General features: G+C 53.8%; 1 protein-coding gene across 4 annotated transcripts; it reads right to left on the reverse strand.

The window, feature by feature from the left end:
• Window positions 1-2,831: 2,831 nt before the first annotated feature.
• Window positions 2,832-20,760, reverse strand: CACNB1 (calcium voltage-gated channel auxiliary subunit beta 1). Of its 4 annotated transcripts, none has more exons than XM_036268982.1 (14): window positions 20,464-20,760; window positions 17,997-18,083; window positions 14,663-14,782; window positions 13,662-13,784; window positions 12,966-13,102; window positions 12,666-12,742; window positions 11,296-11,315; window positions 10,974-11,054; window positions 10,506-10,564; window positions 10,212-10,321; window positions 9,912-10,063; window positions 6,876-6,971; window positions 6,252-6,437; window positions 2,832-4,614 (listed from the first exon to the last, which is right to left on the reverse strand). In XM_036268982.1, exons 1-14 carry the CDS (start codon window positions 20,545-20,547, stop codon window positions 4,150-4,152), a joined length of 1,797 nt encoding a protein of 598 aa, XP_036124875.1. In that variant the 5' UTR covers window positions 20,548-20,760; the 3' UTR covers window positions 2,832-4,149. The 4 variants fall into 4 exon arrangements, with proteins under 4 accessions (XP_036124875.1, XP_036124874.1, XP_036124876.1 ...); XM_036268981.1 differs by lacking the exon at window positions 11,296-11,315 and adding an exon at window positions 12,111-12,265 and having other exon boundaries at window positions 3,188-4,614; window positions 20,464-20,685; XM_036268983.1 differs by lacking the exons at window positions 11,296-11,315; window positions 17,997-18,083; window positions 20,464-20,760 and adding exons at window positions 12,111-12,265; window positions 16,620-16,672 and having other exon boundaries at window positions 3,188-4,614.
• Between the last annotated feature and the right edge of the window lie 275 nt (window positions 20,761-21,035).

The raw sequence follows: 21,035 nt of genomic DNA on the forward strand, positions 1-21,035 counted from the left end.
GCGAGGGCCCAGAAGGGTGCTGAGGGCAGCAGCAATGTGTTAAGCATTTTCACCATCTGTTTCCTGGTGTGGGGGAGGGGGGACTCTTCGTGCACGCTGCCTCCTCCACCACTGCCCCCAAATGCAGAATTGAAAGTGACACTCTGCTCACTGGAGTATATTCAGTAAACAGACAAAAGCCAAGCCTTCACTGTGAGGCCGAGTCTGAATCTTAGGGGCATTTCATTCATTTGACAAATATGAGTCAGGAGTTAGGAAACATGCCAAGTAGACTAAATAGACCCAGTCTGGGTCTTATGGAGTTTACTGTCTAGTCGGGAGACAAATACACACACCAAAACAAAAAACAAACAAAAAACCCTGGGAAACAGTAGATGGGAAGGCCTGATTTAGAAGAGAACCAAGGCACACTTTGTGTGATCATTGGATCTAAGACAAGATTTTTCTCTAGAGTATTGGACTGGAACACCCCCATGCTTCTGGGCCGTGGTGGCCCCAGCTCAGCTCATTTTATTTTTGATCCGTGTAAACCTTCAGCCATACCAAGGACTGAGGCTCACTCTGGTGCAAAGCCTGCTGCAAAGACAGAAGCAGGTAGTCAGGTAGGGGTTCCCCAGCGCCTCCGTTCCTGAGCCTGAGGTGGCTGTGGTAGAACTAGCTTCTCTGGATCTAGTCCCAGCCAACTTCATGGTTGTTGACATTCTCACATGTTGACAACCACCAACCTGCTGTGTCAGTTGAGGACTTGTGGTTACCAAGAACCAACAATCTCTCTCCTCATCTCTCAGTATCTCCAAGCCACCTAGAGATGCCCCTGCCTGTAAGTTCTGGGCGAATGCAATTTCTGGCAGAAGCCACATGGGGAGGAGACAGAAACATTCAGACACCTGCTTTCTCCTCCCCAACCCTCTCGCCTCACAGCTGGGCCATCCTGGGGCAGGAGGAATCAGCCCTAGACTTGGGAGTCATGGACACCACAGACCTTGAAATCCAAAGATCTGAGTCCAAGTTCTTGCTCCATGGCCGTGGAACCATGGACAAGTTGCTTAATCTCTCTGCACTTTATCTGCAAGTGATAGTTAATAATCCCTGCCCTTGATTCACAATATCAGGCTCCACACAGGATGGAGCTCAAAGCTCCTGACCAAGCACTCATCTGTCTTCTCTCCTCCTCCTCTTAGATGTCCTCCCACAGCACCATAAACCCACCTTGTCTAAAGCTAGACATCGTTTTTGCCTCTAACCTGCTTTCTCTCTGTGACCCAGACACCTTCCTTCTCCTCACTGGCCATTTCCAGTTGCTCTCCATGCTAACTGCTAGATGTCTCTGACAGCCTTGGCCTTCTTCCCCACGCCTCTGCTGAGGTCTGATGCAGGTCCTTCTCATCTCTCACCCGGACTATCGCAGGTTTCCAGGTTAGACCCTCTGATCTATGCTCCAAACTGCAACCAAGGCAATCTAGTCAGCACTGCTTACATTCCTTCAATTCCTGCACACCAGCTTCAGGACAAAGCCCAACCTCCTTAACATGACTCAAGGCCCATGGTGACCTGCTCCTGTCAACTCTTCTCTGACCACTACTACCTTGAGAATATGCTTTGCTAGTGAAGTCCAAGAACATGTCCAGCATGTCACCTGTTTCCTCTGCCTTCCCCCTCTTCTCCACTCAAGCTTTACTTCCTCCAGGAAGCTTCTCGGGGTCTCCTCACGTTTAGGAAGTGGCCCCTCTCCCAGGTTCCCCCAGAACCCAGTGCTTCGCACATCAGACAGCTCATTGTGCCATCCGGAATTGCCCGTGGCTCCCATTTAGACTCATGCCCCATACACAGCAGATGCTCACCAATGTTTGTTCAGTGACTAAACAGGGGAATGGGTTGCACCGAAAGGCAGTGCAAAGAGTACTACACTGGGAGGAAGGCTGGACTCGTCCCAGCGGTGCCAGCTTTGCCATCACCTCCCCACGGACCTCGGGCCTGCTACTTGATCTGTGGGCCTGCCCAGTTCCTCTTCCCTTGGGTCTGCTAACCCCCTCCTCCTGGGGCAGGGGGCAGTGTCTGTTGCCCTCTGTACACAAACACACACACACACACACACACACACACACACACACATCCATACCCAGCACAGAGGAACATCCAGGTTAAAGACCCAGTAGCTCTAGTCCTTCAGGTCCACCACCACCTCAAAATCAAGAACTAGGTGCTGAGACAGGATACAGGTGACAGCAGGAACAACTTTCAGAAGTCCACATCCTGCCAGCTGATGGCAGGAACGGGCAGTCACCTGCTTTTGTCTTTCTCTGAAGCCGAGACTGGGAGTGCCTCTGCCCTCTCCCGAGGTTCGTTAGCAGCGGCTGGGAAGTGGATAGTTGTGGAGGCTTCCGTGGAGAAAGCTGGGAACTCAGTCTCTCCCTCTCCTGAAGTGTTGGGGAGCAGTTCAAGCCACAGGGGTAGAAAAACAAGCACAAGCCTTAAAGACATTGTGCCAGTGGGTCTGGATCTCACCCACTGTAGGACACCCATTTCTCCTCTCCAACTTCCTATTTTCCCTGGCTCTACTTACGGGGAGGTGGGTTAAGTGTGGGATTTGGGGCCAGGTGGGGACTGAGACTAGCCACACAGCTCCCGTCAGGCTTGAATGTAATGCATCAGAGCCACAAAACAGCCCCATATCCTGTGGGGCAAACAACTCCAGGCACAGCTTCTCCCTGCATAAGCCCCTTCCATCCCCTGCATGGTGGCAGCTCTCACATGCCTAGGCCAGCAACCGTGTGGCGGGAACAAAACAGGCTTGGGAGGCTGCCACAAAAGACAGGACAGTGGTTTTATATGTGGCAAAATACTTCTCCTAAGGGAGTCAAGACGAACAGACAGACAGATGGGGGTACAGGATACCAGACAGGAGGGGGTTAGGTTGGGCAGTGGTCTCTTCTAACCAGTAAGTGGAAGCTGTACCCCACCCCAAGGTTGAGGGGTGGGACAATATTGGCACAGGAGGTGGCGAGACAGGCATGAGGTGCCCATCCCTGAGGTGGGCAGCCGGGCAGGGCCCAGTCCTCATTGGCACAATCGGCTCTCTCTGGCCCAGCTGGGATGCTGGGGAGGGTCAGGGCTGCTGGGCTACGGGAATGCTAGGCAGAGGGACACTCCAGGCCAGAGGGGTACGAAGGCCTCTCCTGGGGGGGGGGTGGAGTGGACATGGGTAAAGAACAGGATCACAAGAGGTAAATACAGAGCAGCAGCAGCAGCAGCAGCAACCAAGCCCCCAGGGGAGATCCGTGGTCCTGAGGCTACCCCTGGGGTGGTGATCATTTCTTGGGCACCAACCCAAAAGGGCCTCTGATGGGGTTTCAGGGTGAGAATGAATGAGCAGTTTTTGGTTTCAAAATGAGGCAAACCAGCGTTCCACGGGCTCCATACCCAGGCGACAAAGAAATGTGGAGGGACCCTCTTCTGATGGCAGCAGGCAAGGGATGTTGTAGGCAAAGCTCATTCCTGGGGCGGGTGAAGGCTGAGGAATGGAGGTGGGGGGAGGGAGCAGCATCTCAGATCGCCCATTCCTTAGGGTTAGGTCCTGGGCATGCAGATGGCACTAAATCTGATGCCCATCAGTTTCCGCCCAGACACCTCCCCAAGGAGCTGCCATCCCAAAGCTCTCCTACCAGACAATACTGCCAGAAAGCTGGGGAGAGGGGAGGAGAAGGGTTGGGCATGAGGGACCCTGAATCTGGAGCTTGAGAAGAGAACCATCATGGGAAAGTCTGTGATCTGTCTTCAGGAAAAGCCCCCTATCCTCCTTCTCAAATACTCCAGGTTGGAAAAAGGGCCACCCCATTTAGGACCCTTTTAGAGCCCCAAGTAGAGTTAAGGAAGTGCACCTTTTCTCTGGGAGAGTGAGGGGAAAGACCCCTGAGGTGGGGAAAGGGGGACACTGCAGAAAAGTGGGCATCCCCCATCCATCCACCGCAGGTAGATAAAAACCTACAGCTGGGGCTTAAGAGACTCCCAGGAGCTGGGATGCTACTACCAAAGAAACTCCAAACATTGAGCAAAGGCATATGAAAGGAGACAGCGCCCCCTGGGGGCAAGATACACCCCCGGTGGTAAACCAGCTTGCTGTACCTCCCCTCCCAGGGTGGCCCTTGCCTCTCAGCGGATGTAAACACCCCGCCCCCAGCCCTCCAGCTCGTTCTTGTTGCGTCCCAGCACGGGTCCCCCGCCCTCCACGCAGTAGCGGGCCTTATTCCGGCCACGATTCCGGTTGTCAGTCAGCTCCTCTTCATAGTCTTCTTCCTCATCCTCCCAGGATCCCTGACGAGCTGGTGGGGTGCTGACCCCGGCAGGGTCTCCAGGACCTGGCCCCTCTGAGGGGTCAGTCTCCATGTCCACACACGAGTCTCCAAGCTCCGTGTAGGCAGAATTTCGGTTGCCAGAGGTGTCGGCATCAAACGTGTCTTGGCGGGACAGTGCCCGCACGGTGCCCACCCGGCCTGGTGGGTGGCTGCTGGAGTAAAGGCCTGGGGGCTGGCCCAGCTCCCCCGGGTACTCGTGCACACTGGCGTGCTCCCCGGTGGCCCGTTCCAGCGACTGGTCCCCAGAAGCAAGGTAGGGTCCCTGGTTAGCAGACAGACGTCACATACCATGCAGATCAGGCAGGGGTGAGAGAAACACAACAAAGCAAGGCAGGTTAGTGATGGCAGGAAGGCACCAGCCTGGCTGAGGGAGGGGGCTGGCTCTAGGGGATGGAACCCTACCAGCCAGACCTCAGGGCGTTGCTCCTTTGTTGGGGGTAGGGGGGCAACCTTCCTAAGGCTGAGGTGTGAACTCACCCAGTGACCATGGTTCAGAGCCCATGAACATTAGTCACAGTGCAGTCTTGGGGTAAATCATCAACAGTTCATTAGTATTGCCACTTGTTAGTGGTTGATTGGGTTAGTCATTGCCCCTTTTCCAAATATACTAAGGAGATTTCAGCTCAATTTCATTAACCCCAGCTCCTCAGACCAAACCAGACCCTAATCAGAGGCTTCCAGAACCTCACACTCCCCTGTTCCCAGTCAAATGATGGAATTCCTCCTCTGCCCCCAGGAAAGACTCAAAGCAGCAAAACAGGGAAGGCTGATGGGTCTCCGTTCCCCACAGATGTGAGGTGGCCCAATGTCCTCAGCACCAAATGCCACATGAAGATGATCTGATGGCCACTTCTACCAGAGGCTGCTGGGTGGATGCAAAGAGGCCTGGGTCCTAGTCCTGCCCCTTTAATTTGTGTGACCTTAAGCAAATGACTCCCCTTCCTGTGGCCCAGTTTCTGTGTGGTGACGTGATGGAGATTAGAGCAGCAGTTTCCAAACTGTGCCCGGAGATCTGCGGTGGGGTGGGGAGGGCACAGAAGTGCTTCAGGGGTCCCCATGGAGGTGAAGTGGAGGCAAACCACTAGCTCCTGCTGAGCTGAGCAAGGATGTCTTATCTATGTACTGAGCTTCCACATAGGATTCAGTGAACAAATCTGAAAAGCAATGGTTTAGAAGGGGTTTCTTCTGGCTCTAATTGAGAATCAAATACTTGATGTGATCTCAGAGACAGGCCATGGCTCCCACAGTGGGGAGAGGCAGGGCAGGGCACCCATAGGAGGGCCTTTCCTGGAATCTGGTGAACTGGGAGAAGAATGGAAGGCTCATCATCAGTCACAGAAGATGCTACATTCTGAATATTTCTGAGCGGTCTCCTATGGTTAGGGATCTAGGGGAGGGGACAGTCTCTGGGTTTAAAGGCTTCTTCTCTGTGGAATCCCTGCTCTGTTGGGTCTACCATGTTGTGACCACTATTGGGTCTAACAGGTATGGAGTCCAGCGAATGAATCTATTAGTCTTCCCCATGTTTTCTTCCTAGTTACTTGTCTTACAGGGCCCCAAATATGGCCTCCTACCTGAAAGCCCCCAAGCAGCCCTATGGGTGTAGTCCTAAGGGACCAGGCCCAAGGAACACCACCAGCCAGCCCCAATCCCTCAAAAACCACAGACACCAGAAGCTGCTGCTGCTCACCACATTTTTTTTTTTTTACAAAATAAAGCTTTCCTTCCTTCCCCATGTTCCCTGCACTCAAGTTCTGGGCCATGGGCAGGAGGGAAGATGGGGGTGGAGGGCACCTACATGGCGTGCTCCTGCAGCTGGGGCACCGCCCTGGCCTGCTGGGAGGCCTCCAGCCCACCCCAGAAGCTGAGATTTCTCCTGAGTGAGGTGAGCACCTGTACCTGGAGGTTGGAGACAGGGGCAGGGCTGGCAGCCAGGGCTGCAGAAGCCATGGTGCGGTTCAGCAGCGGGTTAGGTGGAGTGCTGCTGGGCGGGTGTGTGGCTTTCCAATAGGCTTCCAAGTATTCCGCCAAGTGCTCGCAGGCATCCTCCAATTGGTTCTCATCCAGGATGATGTCAAACATTTCCTGTGGAGGTGGGGTTAGGGGCAGGGCTAGGATGAGCCAGGCATGACCTAGGGGGTGAGGGTGTGGCCTGGGCACAGTGGGTGGAGAGTCAAGGGGTTGAAGGACAAAGTTAAAAAGAGACTTCTGGATGTCCAGAAAGAGAAGGAGGGTTCTCAGATATACGCATTGGCAGAACTATAAAAGGTCTTGGCACCCACACCCTCCACCTCCCTCATTCTAGATTTAAGGCAGCCAAGGCTTAGAACTGGCGCTTCTATAGCACCCACAGAAGCACTTCTCTTGAAGCCAGTCTCTGACTTCCTGTCCAGCACTCCTTCCTGGAAGACTAGTCTGTACCTATGGACCCAGCCCAAGTGTTGCTGGTCACTCTGTCTCCTATGCAGGCCAGAGGAAACCAGAATCCAAACGTCCCCCCTTCCCCTAGGTCTGAGCACTTACAGGGGGACACTGCGCCAGCTTCTCCGAGGCCGCTATTTGCACGTTGAGGTGTTTGGACTGAGACTTCCCTCGAGACTTGATGAGCCTCTGAAGTACCTGGTTCGGAGGGAGAAGAGCAATGCACCACGTCAGAGGGGCAGGTCCTGGCTGAAGCCAGCGTGGAGAGCCAGTGCCAGGGCTGGCAGATGTCCGAGGACTCTCAGCCCTGGATACCTTTAGAAATCACCTCACCAACTCTTATCCATCCTACACAATGCTCAGGCTCTCTCCCAGACCTCATGCCAACGTGTCCTGGGAAGTTCTCCTAACAGTGGCTGTATGACGGTCATACAGCCCAGCCCCTGTAACTTTCTTCACAGGCTTCATTGTCCAGGCCACCTTCCCCTCCATGTTAATAACAGCCATGCCTTATGGGGCACTTGCTATGTACTGGCACTATTTGGTCCTTTCTACATGACCAATTCATTTAGTCCCAATAATAATCCCATTATGTAGCCACTCCTATTATTCTCACACAATGATAACAATAGCTAAAACAAAGCCATAACCTTAACTAAGTGATAAAAGTTAACAGCACTAAAGGTGCATCAAATCATCGTCATGTCTCTGATGCAATGCACTCAGAAGGACACATCGCTTTGGTGATATTCCAACCCAAAATGCAAAACCTAAATCTGGTCATGAGGAAACATAAGATGAACCCACAATGAGGAACATTCTGCAAAATTAGTGATCTATACTCTTCAAAAATGCCAGTGTCATGAAAACCCAAGGAAGGTTGAGGAACTGTGCCAGCTTAGAGAATACTACAGAGCCCTTGCTGGTTTGGCTCAAGGGTCACAGCTTCAGCCCAGGGACCAAAGAGTCGTGGGTTTGATTCCAGTAAAGGGCGCGTACCTGCTGGGGTTTGGTCCCAAGCCCTGGTTGGGGTCATGAGGGAGACAGCCAACCAATGTGTCTCTCACATGATGATTTTCCTTCTCTCTCTCTCTCTCTTTTTCCCCCCCTCTCCCCCCCCTCCCTCCTTCCCACTGTATTAGAAGATAAATGGGTAAGTATCCTCAGGTGATGATTTAAAAAAAAAATACTACAGAGATGTAAAAGCTATGTGACATGTGATCCTGGACTGGGGGAAACTGCCATAAAGGCATTACTGGGACAATTGGTAAAAACTGAAGATGGACTGTATTTTAGTTAACACTTCTTGAATTTGACAATTATACTGTGGTTAATGTCCTTCTTCTCAAAAATACATGTTGGAGTATTTAGGGATAAATACAGTATCTACATACAGTATCTACAACTTCCTCTCAAATGGTTCTGTGCACTTAATACATACATACATAAAGATAAAGTAAACATGGCAAAATGTTCAAAATTAGTGAATATGAAAAAATTGAACTGTGTGCTTTAAATGGCTGAATTGAATGGTATGTGAATTATATCTCAATAAAGCTGTTAAAAAATTAGTGAATCAGACTGAAGGGCATTCAAAGGATAAGAGTTCTTTGAACTATTCTTGCAGCTATTCTGTAAATAAAAATCTTTAAAAAATACCCTGGCCAGTTTGGCTCAGTGGTAGAGCGTCGGCCTGCAGTCCAGAGAGACCGGGGTTCAGTTCCCGCTAAGGGCATGTACCTCGGTTGCTGTTTGTCCCCGGCCCTGGTTGGGTCGTGCGGGTGGCAACCACTCGATGTGTCCCTTTCACGTCGATGTTTCTCTCTCTCTCTCCCTCCCCACTCTATCTGAACAAAGAATGGAAAAATGTCCTCAGGTGAGGATAAAAAAAAAAAAACTTTAAAAAATAGAATAAGATACGGTGCTTAGTAGGTACTGGACACTTTGCATGGTTAATTCCTTTATTTGATCTTTGCAACCTCCATTTGAGGATCCCTACTTTCCAGATGGAGAAACTGAGGCACAGAGATGTTATGTAACTTTCCAAAGAGCACAGAGCTGGTAAGTGGCAGCGCTGGGCCATAACTCCAGGCAGCCTGGACTCTCAGAGTCCCCACCATTAACCTCAGTCAGTGCTCATCCATGGGGGAAATGGACGTACCTCTTACTTTCTAGATCACAAGGTGTTTTGTATCCATTACCTCATTTTATCCTTTCAGACACTCCAGGAAGTACTTCCTATCATCCCCTTTATGCTCATTAGAAACTTAGGACTCAGAAAGGTTAAGTAGCTGGGTGCTCAGCTCACAGGTGCTATCATGAGCTAATGACAGTTACTACTCCTGGTTGCCATCGTGAACTCTGGGCTCTTGACATCATTACCTCAAATCCTCTCAACAATAACTCAAGGGAGGGACAATAATCCCTATTCTATAGGTGAAGAAACTGAGGCTTAGAGGCCTCGATTTTCAATAAAAAATAACCAAATAAACAGAATTAACTAATAAGCCAGCCAGAGCTAGGAGTTGAACCCCATGCTGTCTTCTAACTTCAAATCCTTCACCTACACTCACCTTCCACGTGTCTCAAACCCCCACATCTTCACCTACACTCACCCTCTATGTTCCTCCCCCGTTAACATCTAGGAGGGAAAACGAATGGAGCTGCAATGACAGAGAAGTAAATCAGACTTCCTACTGATTTCATCTCTATCAAGGTCCGCACGAGGACAGTGCAACAAACGGCTGAAATCAAAAGCCAGGAAAGACCTCCCAACCGCCAAGTAGCTGGGTGACACCTGGGACAAGCAGCTCAGAATTCTTGCAGTTCTCTGGATCAAGGATGGGAGGTCAACCACAGCGGAGATAGGGGACTGGCCCACATGACCCTGATAATAATATTTGTACAATGTTAATACCTAATACATGCTGAGGTGCATTATACCCCTTTGCTAAGTACTAAGTATTCATATTAGGTTGAATCTTCCTTCACAGTATCCATGTGATGGGGTTTTACAGAGAAGGAAAGTAAAGCTGGGGTGATTAAGTTACATAATTAGTAAGCAGTAGCTGGGAGTTAAACAGGCAGCTGGACTCCTGAGTGTTCCTGTCCCATCTGGGGTCAGGCTTCTGCACCCACCTTGGGAGAGGTGATCTTGATGTAAACAATGATGGGGGCCAGTGAGGTCTTGGAGAGCTGGGCCGGGTGGTTGATGGTGTCGGCGTCCAGAGCAACCAACTGAAGGGTCCGGGCCAGCTCAAAGATTCGCTCGATCTCGCTCTGAACCTCAGCTGGGGATACATGAAGTTATAGAGAAGGAGGAATGTAAGGCAGCACCCCAAAAGGCAGTAGATGGAGAGGACCCTTCTGGAGATGCCCCCCCACTTCCCTCCCCTCCCACGTCTGACCCCAGAGAGGGTGACTGAGGGGTGGGCTCACCCAGGCTGGAGCGAGTGTTGGAGCGCTCAATGATGATGTGTTTGCTGGGGTTGTTGAGCACTGAGCGCTTAGCTAGAGAAATGTCCGCTGTCACGCGAGTGATGGAGATCCTGGGGGATGGGGCAAAGGGGTCAGGGGTCAGGTGGGCTAGAATGCCCTGCCCACTCCCCAGGCTCCAGGCCTGTCTCCTGTCCCTCAGTCCAAGAGTCCCAGAATTAGCATTCAAGCCATCCTGCCCATCCCCAGCAGCAGAGATCCGCAGTGGGAGAGGGGAGCAAGCTCCCAGGTCTTTACCTGCCATCAAACCGATGCTTCAAGAAGTCGAACAAAGCTTTCTGCATCATGTCTGTAACCTGAGGGCGGAGACAGAAGTCAGGGGTTTAAAGCCACTCAGCAAGGGTGGGCTGCTGGGTAGATGCACCCTCACATCCCACTTTCTTAAATTCCTGAGATGAATGAGATCCTGGATGTAGGGGGGTTCTTCTGGGTCTGAGGAGCCTCCAGTGAGCTCTCAGATTCCAAAGGTCCTTCTGAGTGGTACCTCTGGGAGGACTCCTCTGGGGATATTGGGGAGGAACTGGACCCTCTGAGTGGGTCTCCCTGTTGGACCCCTCTGGGAAATTTCTCTGAAGGACTGCAGCCCTCTGGGGAGGACACCCGAGAACCTGGGCCCTTTGAAGGAATCTCTCTGGTGTGTGAACTTCTGGAGTCTCTCTGAAGGTCTGGGCCCCTCTAGGTCCACGCCCCTCTATGGGCTCCTACCTCATAGCCCTTGAGCGACGGTCCCACCAGGATGATGGGCCTCATGGAAGGCACCACGTCATAGGGGGGCACATGCTCTGTCTGGAGGGGAAGCAGGGAGGGGAAACCCCAGAGTGGAGATGGCATTAGCCCCTCTCCCTCAGTCTCCAGGCTCCCCCATGCATCCTTCCTCCCCCTGGTCCCAGAGCCCAGATGTGGGGATCAGGGTGAGGGTGGGGAGGGATGGCCAAGGAGAACCAGGAAGGGGGGGATGGGTGTTAGAAGATCCCTCTAGCTCATCCCAGGGGGTGGGGAGGAGGACACAGAAAGCTCTGATACTCACCGACTTCTGCTTCTGTTTGGCTGGGTCCAGAGATTGCCAAGAGGGGTAGGGGGGAGAGAAGGGAGGGCACCCAGGCAGGGGCAGAGGGCAAGGAAGGAGCCAGGGCAAGAGAGGGAGGGAGAGCGGGCAGACGAGGAGAGATAACAGGTCATGCGTGTTAGTGACAGACAGAGCCAGAGGGGGGACGGGACCCCATGCCAGGGGGAGCCAGAGATGGCCCTGGATCAGGGCTGGGAGCGGGACTGTCAGTCCAGTGGACTTGAGAATATTCAGACATACCAAGACCCTCTTTCTGGGTCTTGGAAAAGGCCTGGGAAGGGGGACAGCCCCTAATTTAATTCCTACCTCTTACCCCCAATACAAGCCAACTTGCCCATTTTGAGTTCCTATAACTATCCTGCTCAGTAGGCAGGAGACCCCGATATGCCCACCCTAGACCCATGGAGTCTAGGGGCAAGAGCCCCACTCCCGCTTCACATTCAGGTGTGGGGGTGGGGAGGAAACTTGGGATGTCCCACTGGTAGTAAAGGGAAAGGTTGGGTTTCTTTACCACCAGACCCTACTTCTGGTAGGGGGAGCACCCAAGGGAAGGGGTGCTTTGATGATCCCTTCCTGTAGAATGGGCCAGGGTAGGGTTGTGTGTGGAGACAGAGATACCTGTCCTCTGTGCCATCCCACCCTCCCCCCTCCTCAGCAGGAAGCCCTGACTCCCCACAGGATCAGGCTGCTACATCTGGATCCATTCCATCCCCCTCCCTTGCCAAAGATCTGGGCCCTGACCCCCTCCCCGCATGTAAGAACCCAGCAAGAATTACCTTCTTGAAGAAGGGGATGCGTTTGCCATGGGGTGGCGGGGTGGTGACACTGCTAACACTAGTCTTGGCAGAGCCGCCATGCTCCCCAAGCTCTGCCTCCTCGTCCTCTAACTCTAGGGGGTCTAGTTCAAAGGCTAAGTTAGTCATTTCATTACCTGGACCGCAGAGTCAGGAGAGAGGGAGGAGGGAGGCGAGGTGGGGAGGAGTGGGATGGACATGGAGACACAAATACAGAACGCAGGGATGGGATGGGGAAAAAGAAAGAAGAAGAGGTGAATGGAACAGGGCTGGGAGAAATGAATGGGGGAGGGGAAGGGGAGTCAGGCAGAGAGATGGAGCTACCAAAGAAATGGGAGAGGAGAGACATGAGAGGATGGGCGCTGATGGGCCCAGCTTATGGGGTATCCTACTCTTCATGGAGAGGGGACCACTGGATATATGTGGAGGACTCAGGACTGGGGTTCCCGCTACTGCAGGGGAAGGAGGGAAAGGCAGTGGGGGAACCATCCCACCCAGAAGCTCCCCCGGACCCCCTGGGGAGGCAGCAGCTCTTACCACTGGCAGGAGGTGTGGGGCGGCGGGTGCCAGTCACCACGTCTCCCAGACTGGAGCTGGAATTGTCACCTGATTTGCTGTGTGGGCAGAGAGGCAAATGGAGCTGTGAGCGAAGGGGTGGGTGCGAGGGTGGGGGAATCTTGTTCTCTCACATGCTGCCCTGCCCCCAAGATTCTCTGGCCCCACTGGTGAGGCCACAGAGAGCTCTGTGCCCTCAAGGCAATGGGTCAACTCCTGAGGCCTATTCCTGGCCGGATGGCCTCTCCTGGGGTTGGCAGTGCCCCGCCCCCAGCCAGACACCTGGAGCTGAGGCGGTTCTGGCGCAGCTTCTGTTCCTGCAGCAGGCGCAGGCTGTCCAGCTTGACAGGGCTGGGTATGAAGCCAACCTCACAGCCCTCCTTCACCAGTCGCCCGATCCACCAGTCATTATTGTATTTCTGCAAACAATGGCAGGTGGGGTGGGAGAGACCAAGAGGGAGATTGGAGGTACAAGTCAGCAGCCACCCTGCAGGGGAAACTACCCCAGGCCTTGCCTACCCTGCCCAGGGGGTGGCACCCTGCAAGAGCCCCACCCTAGCCTCTGAGTACAGCCCGGTTTCAGGACAACTCCAGGACCAGAATCCTCTTGGGCCGTAGATAACCCTGCACCCAGAACATCCCTGTTCTGAGAGCCTTTCCTCCCCACGTGTGTCTGCCCTGCCCTGCAAAGGTGGGGAGAGAAGTAAACACTGACACCTCCATGTGCCTGGCAAACCGCCACTCCCTTTACAGGCCTCACCACAATCCCGCCCAACAACCTTGTGGCCTAGGCATTACCACCCATTTCACTAATAACACTTAGAGGCTCAGAGAGGTGGAGAGACTTGTCTAAGGTCACACAGCAGACTCAGCCCAGCTCTACTTGGCTCAGAGGTCTTTCTCCACTATAGCTCCGAATGCCCCTCTTCTGGCACCCACTACCCTGCCCTCCTTCCAGATGCCAAGTGCTCTGTCCACCTCTTTGATGTGCAGGAAGTCCTTGGGCTCGAAGGTGATGGCCACTCCCTGCACAGGCACCTCATCCCCTGGAGACGGATTGTAGCCAACATTTGTCCGAACAGCAAATGCCACCGGCTTGGTCTAGAGGAGGCACACAGGGAGGATGACAGCCAGAGGGTTAAACCATTGTGCAATATACAACTTCTTGATTGGGGTGGTGATTATGTAGAGATTTATTCTATAAATTAATTGTTCATTAAAAGGTATACTGAATGGTTTATGTTGTTTTTTGCATATAGGTTAAATTTCACTAATAAAAAGTATGCAAAAAATAGAACTCAGCCCTCTCATCATGGGGTGCGGGGCACAGGGGAGTAATAAATATTAGGAGTGGGCCCAGCTGATGTGGCTCAGTGGTTGAGCATCGACCCATGCACCAAAAGATCGCCGGTTTGATTCCCGGTCAGGGCATTAGTGGGCTTAATTCCCAATGGGGGACATGCAGGAGGCGGCCAATTAATGTTCTCTCATTGATGTTTGTATCTCTCTCTCCCTTTCCTTTCCTCTCTCTCTAAAAATTAATAAAGAAAAAAAATAAGTATTAGGGGTGGGGGAGCCCAGAATGACACCCAAAAAGATTAATAACAATAATAATAATAAGCTACTGTTTAGTGTGCCAGGTATTAACTTCATTTTAATGAAAGTTCATAAAAGTTAAGTGACTTGCCTAACATCACATAGCTAGTAAAAGCAGCCCAGGAAATCTGACTCCACAAAGTGTAAATTTTTAGCACTTCTCAAGCTCCTCCTATGTGTGGAAACAGCATTAGACATGTTACACTGTATGAGGAGGCAGGTACCATAACCCACATTTTCCAGGTGAAAGACAAAGGCACATTGAGGCCCAGAGGTATACCAGTTAGAAAGTGGCTGGGTCAAGACTTGACCCTGCGTCTGTCTAGGCCATCTCTAAAGCCTGGGGGTGGGGGAAATAGGACAGCATAGCCCTTTTTTCTCACCTTGGCTTTCTCAAGCTGGGCTAATGCCTGGCGCTCTGCCTCCTTCCTTAAGGCTTCCCGGTCTTCTTCCAGAGACACATCAGAGTCCGATGGACGGCTGGTGTAGGACTCCGCTGAGCCCTGAAAACAGACAGGGCCAGCTCAGAGCCAACACTGCCTCCCCAGCTCCTGGGCCTCAGAAGGCATGGAGGTGCCACTCATCATGGGTGCCTCCAGCCCCAGGCAGCCCAGCATGATGCCACAGGCTAGGAGAAGGTAGTATTAGATGGGAGGAATCAGGGACTGAGGCTTGCAGGCCCACGGGGAAGGTGTGGCCCTAAGAAGGGTGACAGCAGCAAGTCAGGGGTTAAGGCAGGTCCAAGGACAGCTGCTTGGGGCCCAGGGAGGGGTGGGAATCTGATAGGGGCAAAGCGAAGTAGAGGAGTGCCAGGGGACAAATCTCCCCTCCCTGTTCATTCTGTCCCCTACCCTCAGCACCGGCTGAGACAGACTCAGCAGAAGCCCAGTGGGTCGTTCCAGGGACTGTAGCCACTAGCACAGTCCTGAGCTTTCTGCACTGTTGGCAGTGAGCAACCTGCTCGGCATGATGGGGCCACCAAAAATTCTGCTGTCTTGTACTTAAGGTTGAGGGAAGACAGAATCCTACCTCCCCTACCCTGGCCAGTTTGGCTCAGGTGTTAAGAGTGTCAGCTCTTAGATAGAAAACTCAAGGGTTCAATTTAAGGTCAAGGGAATGTACCTGGGTTGCAGGTTGGATCCTCAGCCCGGTTGGGGGTTGAGGTCCTGTGGGAGGCAGCCATCTGGACGCAGCCAGTCAACAAGCCTCTCACTTCAATATTTCTCTCCCTCCCTCCCTCCGTTCTATCTGTCTAAAAATCAATGGAACAATATCCTGGGGCAAGGATTAACAACAACATGAAAAGAATCAGGGGAGCCCCAACCCTCAGGCTCTCATAAGATACAAAAGGGAGTCCAAGATTCCTGAGGTGGTGCAGGCAGAGAGGCAAGTTAAGAACAGAACACGGGGCAGGCCTTTCCTTAATGCTAGGGCTACAGCTGCCAGGGCTAAGGCTGGCTCAGAAGCTGGGGTATGCCAGGAAGCTAGTCTTGACCACACGGACCATCCCAGAGCATAACTCCTTCAGTGATGCAGGCATGTGTGGAAGACACAAGTAGCCTGTCCAGGCCCGCAGTATGGATGAACACACTTACTCATGGGTGTGCTTGGATGTGCAACTTCAAGTCTGTTCAGGAGGGTGTGCCCTATAGTATGTGTTGGATATTATGACTGAATACAGACAGGTACACATGAGCACATACAGGGGGACGCCCTAGATGTCAGTGTCCCTGAGAGAGTGTAGCACATGAGGGCAGGAGCTAGGAGGTGTGGATTTGTGTGACTAAGAAGCGGTGCTGTTGCTATAAGGGGCGGGAGCTGCAATGAGGAAAGAACAAGACTGCAGAGACGTGGGGTTTTTTCCTGTGGGCATAAAAGGGTCACTTGGCTAGAAATGTCCATTAGCTTGGTATGGAGGAGACCTGAGAAAGAGAGAAGACAAAGTCCCACCTCCCCCAGAGGGCCCTGGTCATTAGCTAGTGCAGTTGTCTATTCTTTTCCCAGCCAAATCATGCAAATGGGAACCTTGTGAGGGGATAAGCTGGGAGTGGGGAGTGAAGTCACTAACAGAAGCTGGAAAAGAGACATAAAGGAAGAAGGGTGGAAACTACCACTCTTCACCCCTCCTGATGGGAGCACCCAGAGTCAGGGAAGCAGATGCACAAAGGGCCAGAGAAGCAGACCCAGAGACAGAGACAGAGAGGCACTTACGGACCCAACAGACACATCAGGAATGGCAGGGGACAGCAAAACAGTGAGGAGGCGAAGAAACAGGCTGGAGCGATGCCCCCTTCACAAGCTTCCATGAGGGGCTGCTCCCACCCCCCATCCCCAGCTCACCACCACGAGGGTCCGGCTGGGCGCCTCCATCACAGCACCCTCAGTGCCTGGCCCTGCTGGCCTAGGAGGTGGCCCAAACTGCCCGTTCCCCCAGGGGGCTCAGGTTACAAGCAGAGTTGCTACATGTGCAAACTGCTAGGGTATATTTAGCTCAGAGATGTGGCAAGGATTGTCCCCCCACACCCCGCCACCTAGTGGGGGGTCAGAGCTAGGGAGCTGGAGGAGAAAGGATTAGAGGCTGGGGTCTGACACCCTGGGTTGCCAAACACTGAGGGAACCAAGGCCTTTTTCTGTCCAGAGAGGTTACACTGAGAGCACCACATCATTCTTCCTAACCCAGTCCTGCAACAAGAGGGATGAGGGAGAGACTGAAGAAAGGACCTCCTATTTGTATACTTAGGAGATGCTGGGATGAAGGGCCCCTTTCCTGGGCTCACATGTGCCAAGTGCTGTGGAAAACGGAATAAAAAAAAAAAAAAGGCCTTACTCCAATCTGTGTGGATCTGCCTGGTATCAACCTCTCTCTCCTGGTCCAAGGGAGGGCTTGACCTCCACAGGGCCCTTCCTCCCAACTATCCTCTGCCCTCACGTGCCCTGCCCACCTCCTTCAGCTACTCCTTCTCCTTATCTGATCTCCCAAGCCCCCCTTGCCTTTTTTGGGTACCAGGCTTTGTTGAGATGCTCAGTAGTCATAGCAACCACATGCTTCTCCCTGAGCCTGAGATGGCCTGGGGTTGAGAATTAGAACAAAGATGAGAATGGCATCTTCCTGACCAACCACAGAAGACCCCAGGAAGCTACTCAGTGACCCTGCCTTCAGTTAGGGGTACTAGGCTAAAGTCCTTTCTAACATCAAATCCCTCCTGCCAATACCCCACTTCTGTCAATACACTATCTCTTTGCATATTAAAGAACAGTCATATCTGGATGTGAGGAGGACATTTCCCTGACCCATACCAAACCAGGGCTCCAGGGATTCAAATGTCCTGGCTCTTCATTTCTTAGAACTTGCCTCTACCTCATGCTGTCACAGATTCTGGGGGAGGACATGGAAGCAGACAGCCGGCAGGGGGAGTGGGTGACAGCCTGAAGCAAGCTAGGAGGAGGCAGGCCAGGCTGTCCCTGAATGAGATGACGCAGGCAGGCAACAGGGGTTGGTGCCTGGTGCTGGGGGAGGGGCTGGGCGGAGACTGAGGGAGTGGGTGCAGCTGACAGTATATGTAGGAGAGGTCATGGGGTGTCAGTGTGATGGGTGGTTCCTGGCAGGTGACAAATCACATGGGGGAGGGTGCCTGGAAAAAGCCCCAGACCCAGCTCACCAATGCTGGGCTCCCCCAACAGGCCACTTCCCTCCTCTCAGCTCAGCCTCCCCATTACCTGGCGCACAAAGCTGTTGGATGTTGTATCCGAGGATGTGCTTCCATCCGACCTTTTGAACCGCCCTTTCCTCTTGCTGTATTTGCTCTGGAGGAGCCAGGAAGGAACATGAGTAAAATCAGCAAGGCTCTTTCCCAACCCTTACCCCATCAGGCCCAGAGCTACTGCCAACCCTTGGAAATATCATTCCTGATGTGAACAGCTCCCCATCTTCTTCCAGAGATGGTACAGCCCGAGAGTGAGGGAGGGCCCAGACCACAGCCCTGGGGTAGAGGACAGTGCAAGAGAGCCCTAGGAAGTACACACAAACCCCCAAACTTAAGCCAGAGAGGCTGGGAAGAGGGAGGCGCTGAGTAGCTGGAGGCTCATTAGACAACAAAGCTAATTAAGATGCTGGGCAGGCTGCGGAGGCCTCGAGGGAAGGGAGAGGCTGCCTGCAGTGCTGGGGGAGGGGGTTGAAGAAACCTGGGGAAAGTCTCCCTCTCTCTCCCCCACCAGCTGGAGCAGCGCAGGGCTGAGCATGCCTGTGGCCCCTAGAGAGAAGAGGAACTGCCAACTGCCAATGGGGCCCAGCTTGGCTTTTCTTATGCCCAATTCTTGCTTTCCTTTTTCGAAGATGGGAGAGGAGGGGCAGCTCTCAGCTCTTGGGAGACTCAAAACTAGATTTCCAGGGAGGGGTGAGGGGTGTGGAAAGGTGTTTGGAAAGTAAACATCTAACCCCAGCCTACTGCCATGGGGCAGATTTAACTCAGCACCCCCTACCTAGGCAGGACTTTTTCTCAGGCCTCCCCTCAGTCACAATGGTCACACCTCTCTCCAAAGGGACAAGAGGGATTGAGCACCCGCCCACTAATCCCAGCTGCCACTGTCAACATCCTGTCCCCATGGTACCCACCAGGCTGCATCAATCTAAATGCCCCTTGGCCCTGCCCCAAGATGAGCCTAGGACACAGCCCCCACAAACCTCTGGGGTAGGCTGACTCAGTCTCACTGACTAGGCTCCTGATTTGCCTGGAGTGGACAGTGCCTGACCACTCAAGCAGCCTGGCCACTCAAGCAGTACACATTCAGGTATTTGCCTCCTGGAAAGAGGCAGCTTCTTTGCCCTCCCCAACTCACATACACACATTGGCCCCAGGCCAGTCCAGAGTAGGGGGTGATGATTGAGGGTGCAGGCCCTCCAAACCCCTGCCTTCAGCCTACATCCTAGAGTTTCTTTACGGGGCAAAGAAGGTAGATAGGATCTCTGGTTCCTTGGGCCTGAATACCAGAAGGAGGATGGACAGATGGGCGCGAAGGGCACCTGGGAACCCCAGAATCCTCCCTCCCATCCTCTTTAAACCAGATATATGCACAACCTCTAGTATTGAGGAGCCCTAAAACTTAAGAGGATTCCCCAGTAAGCCACAGGCTCTTTCAGACCACCGCCCCAGGCTAGGAAAAGGGAGTGGCACCCAGAGGGACAAGAGACAGCTGAAAGAAAGGCCCCAAGTCAGCTGCCTCCCAGGCTCCAAGAGGCCTGGGGTGGAGAAGGGAGGTATTTTTAGGTCTGACCTGACCCCCGCCACACACTCACATACCCATCAACGTTATCATGGCGGTTACAGTTGCTCCAGGCTGGCCACAACAAGAAGAGTTAATGCCGTCCTAGCTTTGGGGTGTTGCCAGATTAGAGAAGGACATGTCTCAGAGAAACCACCCCAGACCTTGCTAGTCACTCCATGGGCACCCACCACACCTAAGAGTGTCCCTTCCTCAGAGTAATCAATCCATGGGCAGTTAAGTGTAAGGGGGGGTGGGGCGGCAGACTGCCTCCCCCAGGTAACACAGCTTCTTCCCCTCCAGGACAGTGAGTTGGCATCCATCCAACTTTCCAAACTTTGGAGGCATTTTTCGGGGCTGGGCGGCGGGGGCAGGATTGTCAGGGAGAGATATGGTGGGTGTTGGGAAGGAGGAGCTGGTCAATATAGTAGCCTGGTCCCTTCCCCACCCTCGAGGGCCAGAGTCTGCGGCTCCGAAGGCCTCCTGGCGCCGCCCTCTGACTAGCGCCTCGGCCATCTCCTAAGCCACCCCCGCCCCACCCACCCCCGCCCTGCGCCCAAGAGCGTGCTCTGCGTCGCCCCCTTTGCTTGCTCTCAAGCGTCCCTCAACCCCCGGATGCCCCCGCCAGCAACCCCATTCTCAACCCACTGGAACCGGTATCCGAGCAGCAAAGACCCTGATCGTGGTGGAACCGAGGAAGCAAGGGGTGACAGGCGGTCCGACAGACCCCTCCGGCTCTGCAAAACCGCAGCCCAATTCTGGGCCAAGAGCCCATCAATCATTAACCCGCAGGGGCTGGGGGCGAGCAGACTCCCCTCTCCCCTCCACACCGAGCATATAATCCCTTCCTCCCCAGGGCCCTGAGCCAACCTCACGGGGTCCACAGGAGCGGCCCCCTTCCCTCTGCCCCGCCAGCACGCCTCACCTGTGGGCTGGGGTCGAAGACCTCCATGGGAATGTCCTGGGAGGGTGGGTAAGGGCCCCGGGACATGCTGGTCTTCTGGACCATGGAGAGGAGCCTCCCCTCCCGCCGCCGGCCCGGCCCAGCCGGGCGCCCTCAGCGCATGAGAGAGGCCGTAGGAACCGAGAGCGGCGCTGCGCAGCCAGCACCCGATCCAGCCACCTGGCCCGGCCTGCGGCTGCCCTCTTCCAGCCTTCCCTCCCTCCTCCCGCTCTCTCCTCTGCCGCCGCCGCCTCCTCCGCCCCTGAAGGCTCAGCATCTCCCCCCGCCCACTCTGCTCCGCTCCCCTCCGCCCCTCCTCCCTCCCTCCCTCCGCCCGCCCCGGCCCCGCCCCTCGTAGCCCCTCCGCGGGCTCCGCGCAGACAATGGAAGGGCGTCCGGAGGGAAGCACTCCCCTCCTGGCTCCGGAGCAGGGAGCCGGCTGGCCTCTAACTGGCCCGGAGTGAAGGCGACCCACTCTGCGGAGGCGGCGGTGGGGGGTAGAAACTCTCCTAGGAACTGGGAGCGGAGGGGGGGGGGCGGGTAGGGGCGGTTTA

The sequence above is a fragment of the Molossus molossus genome, unplaced genomic scaffold, assembly GCF_014108415.1.
Source record: "Molossus molossus isolate mMolMol1 unplaced genomic scaffold, mMolMol1.p scaffold_m16_p_19, whole genome shotgun sequence".
Lineage (NCBI taxonomy): Eukaryota > Metazoa > Chordata > Mammalia > Chiroptera > Molossidae > Molossus > Molossus molossus.

Bases quoted from the DNA above. Each gene is read 5' to 3' on its own strand.
- CACNB1 (XM_036268981.1), bottom strand. From the start codon at position 20,547: ATGGTCCAGAAGACCAGCATGTCCCGGGGCCCTTACCCACCCTCCCAG. The intron at 10,565-10,973 runs GTAGGAGCCCAT...CTCCGCCCTCAG, and splicing joins CGTCGCTCAAGGGCTATGAG to GTTACAGACATGATGCAGAA. The intron at 6,438-6,875 runs GTAAGTGCTCAG...CCACCTCCACAG, and splicing joins AGCTGGCGCAGTGTCCCCCT to GAAATGTTTGACATCATCCT.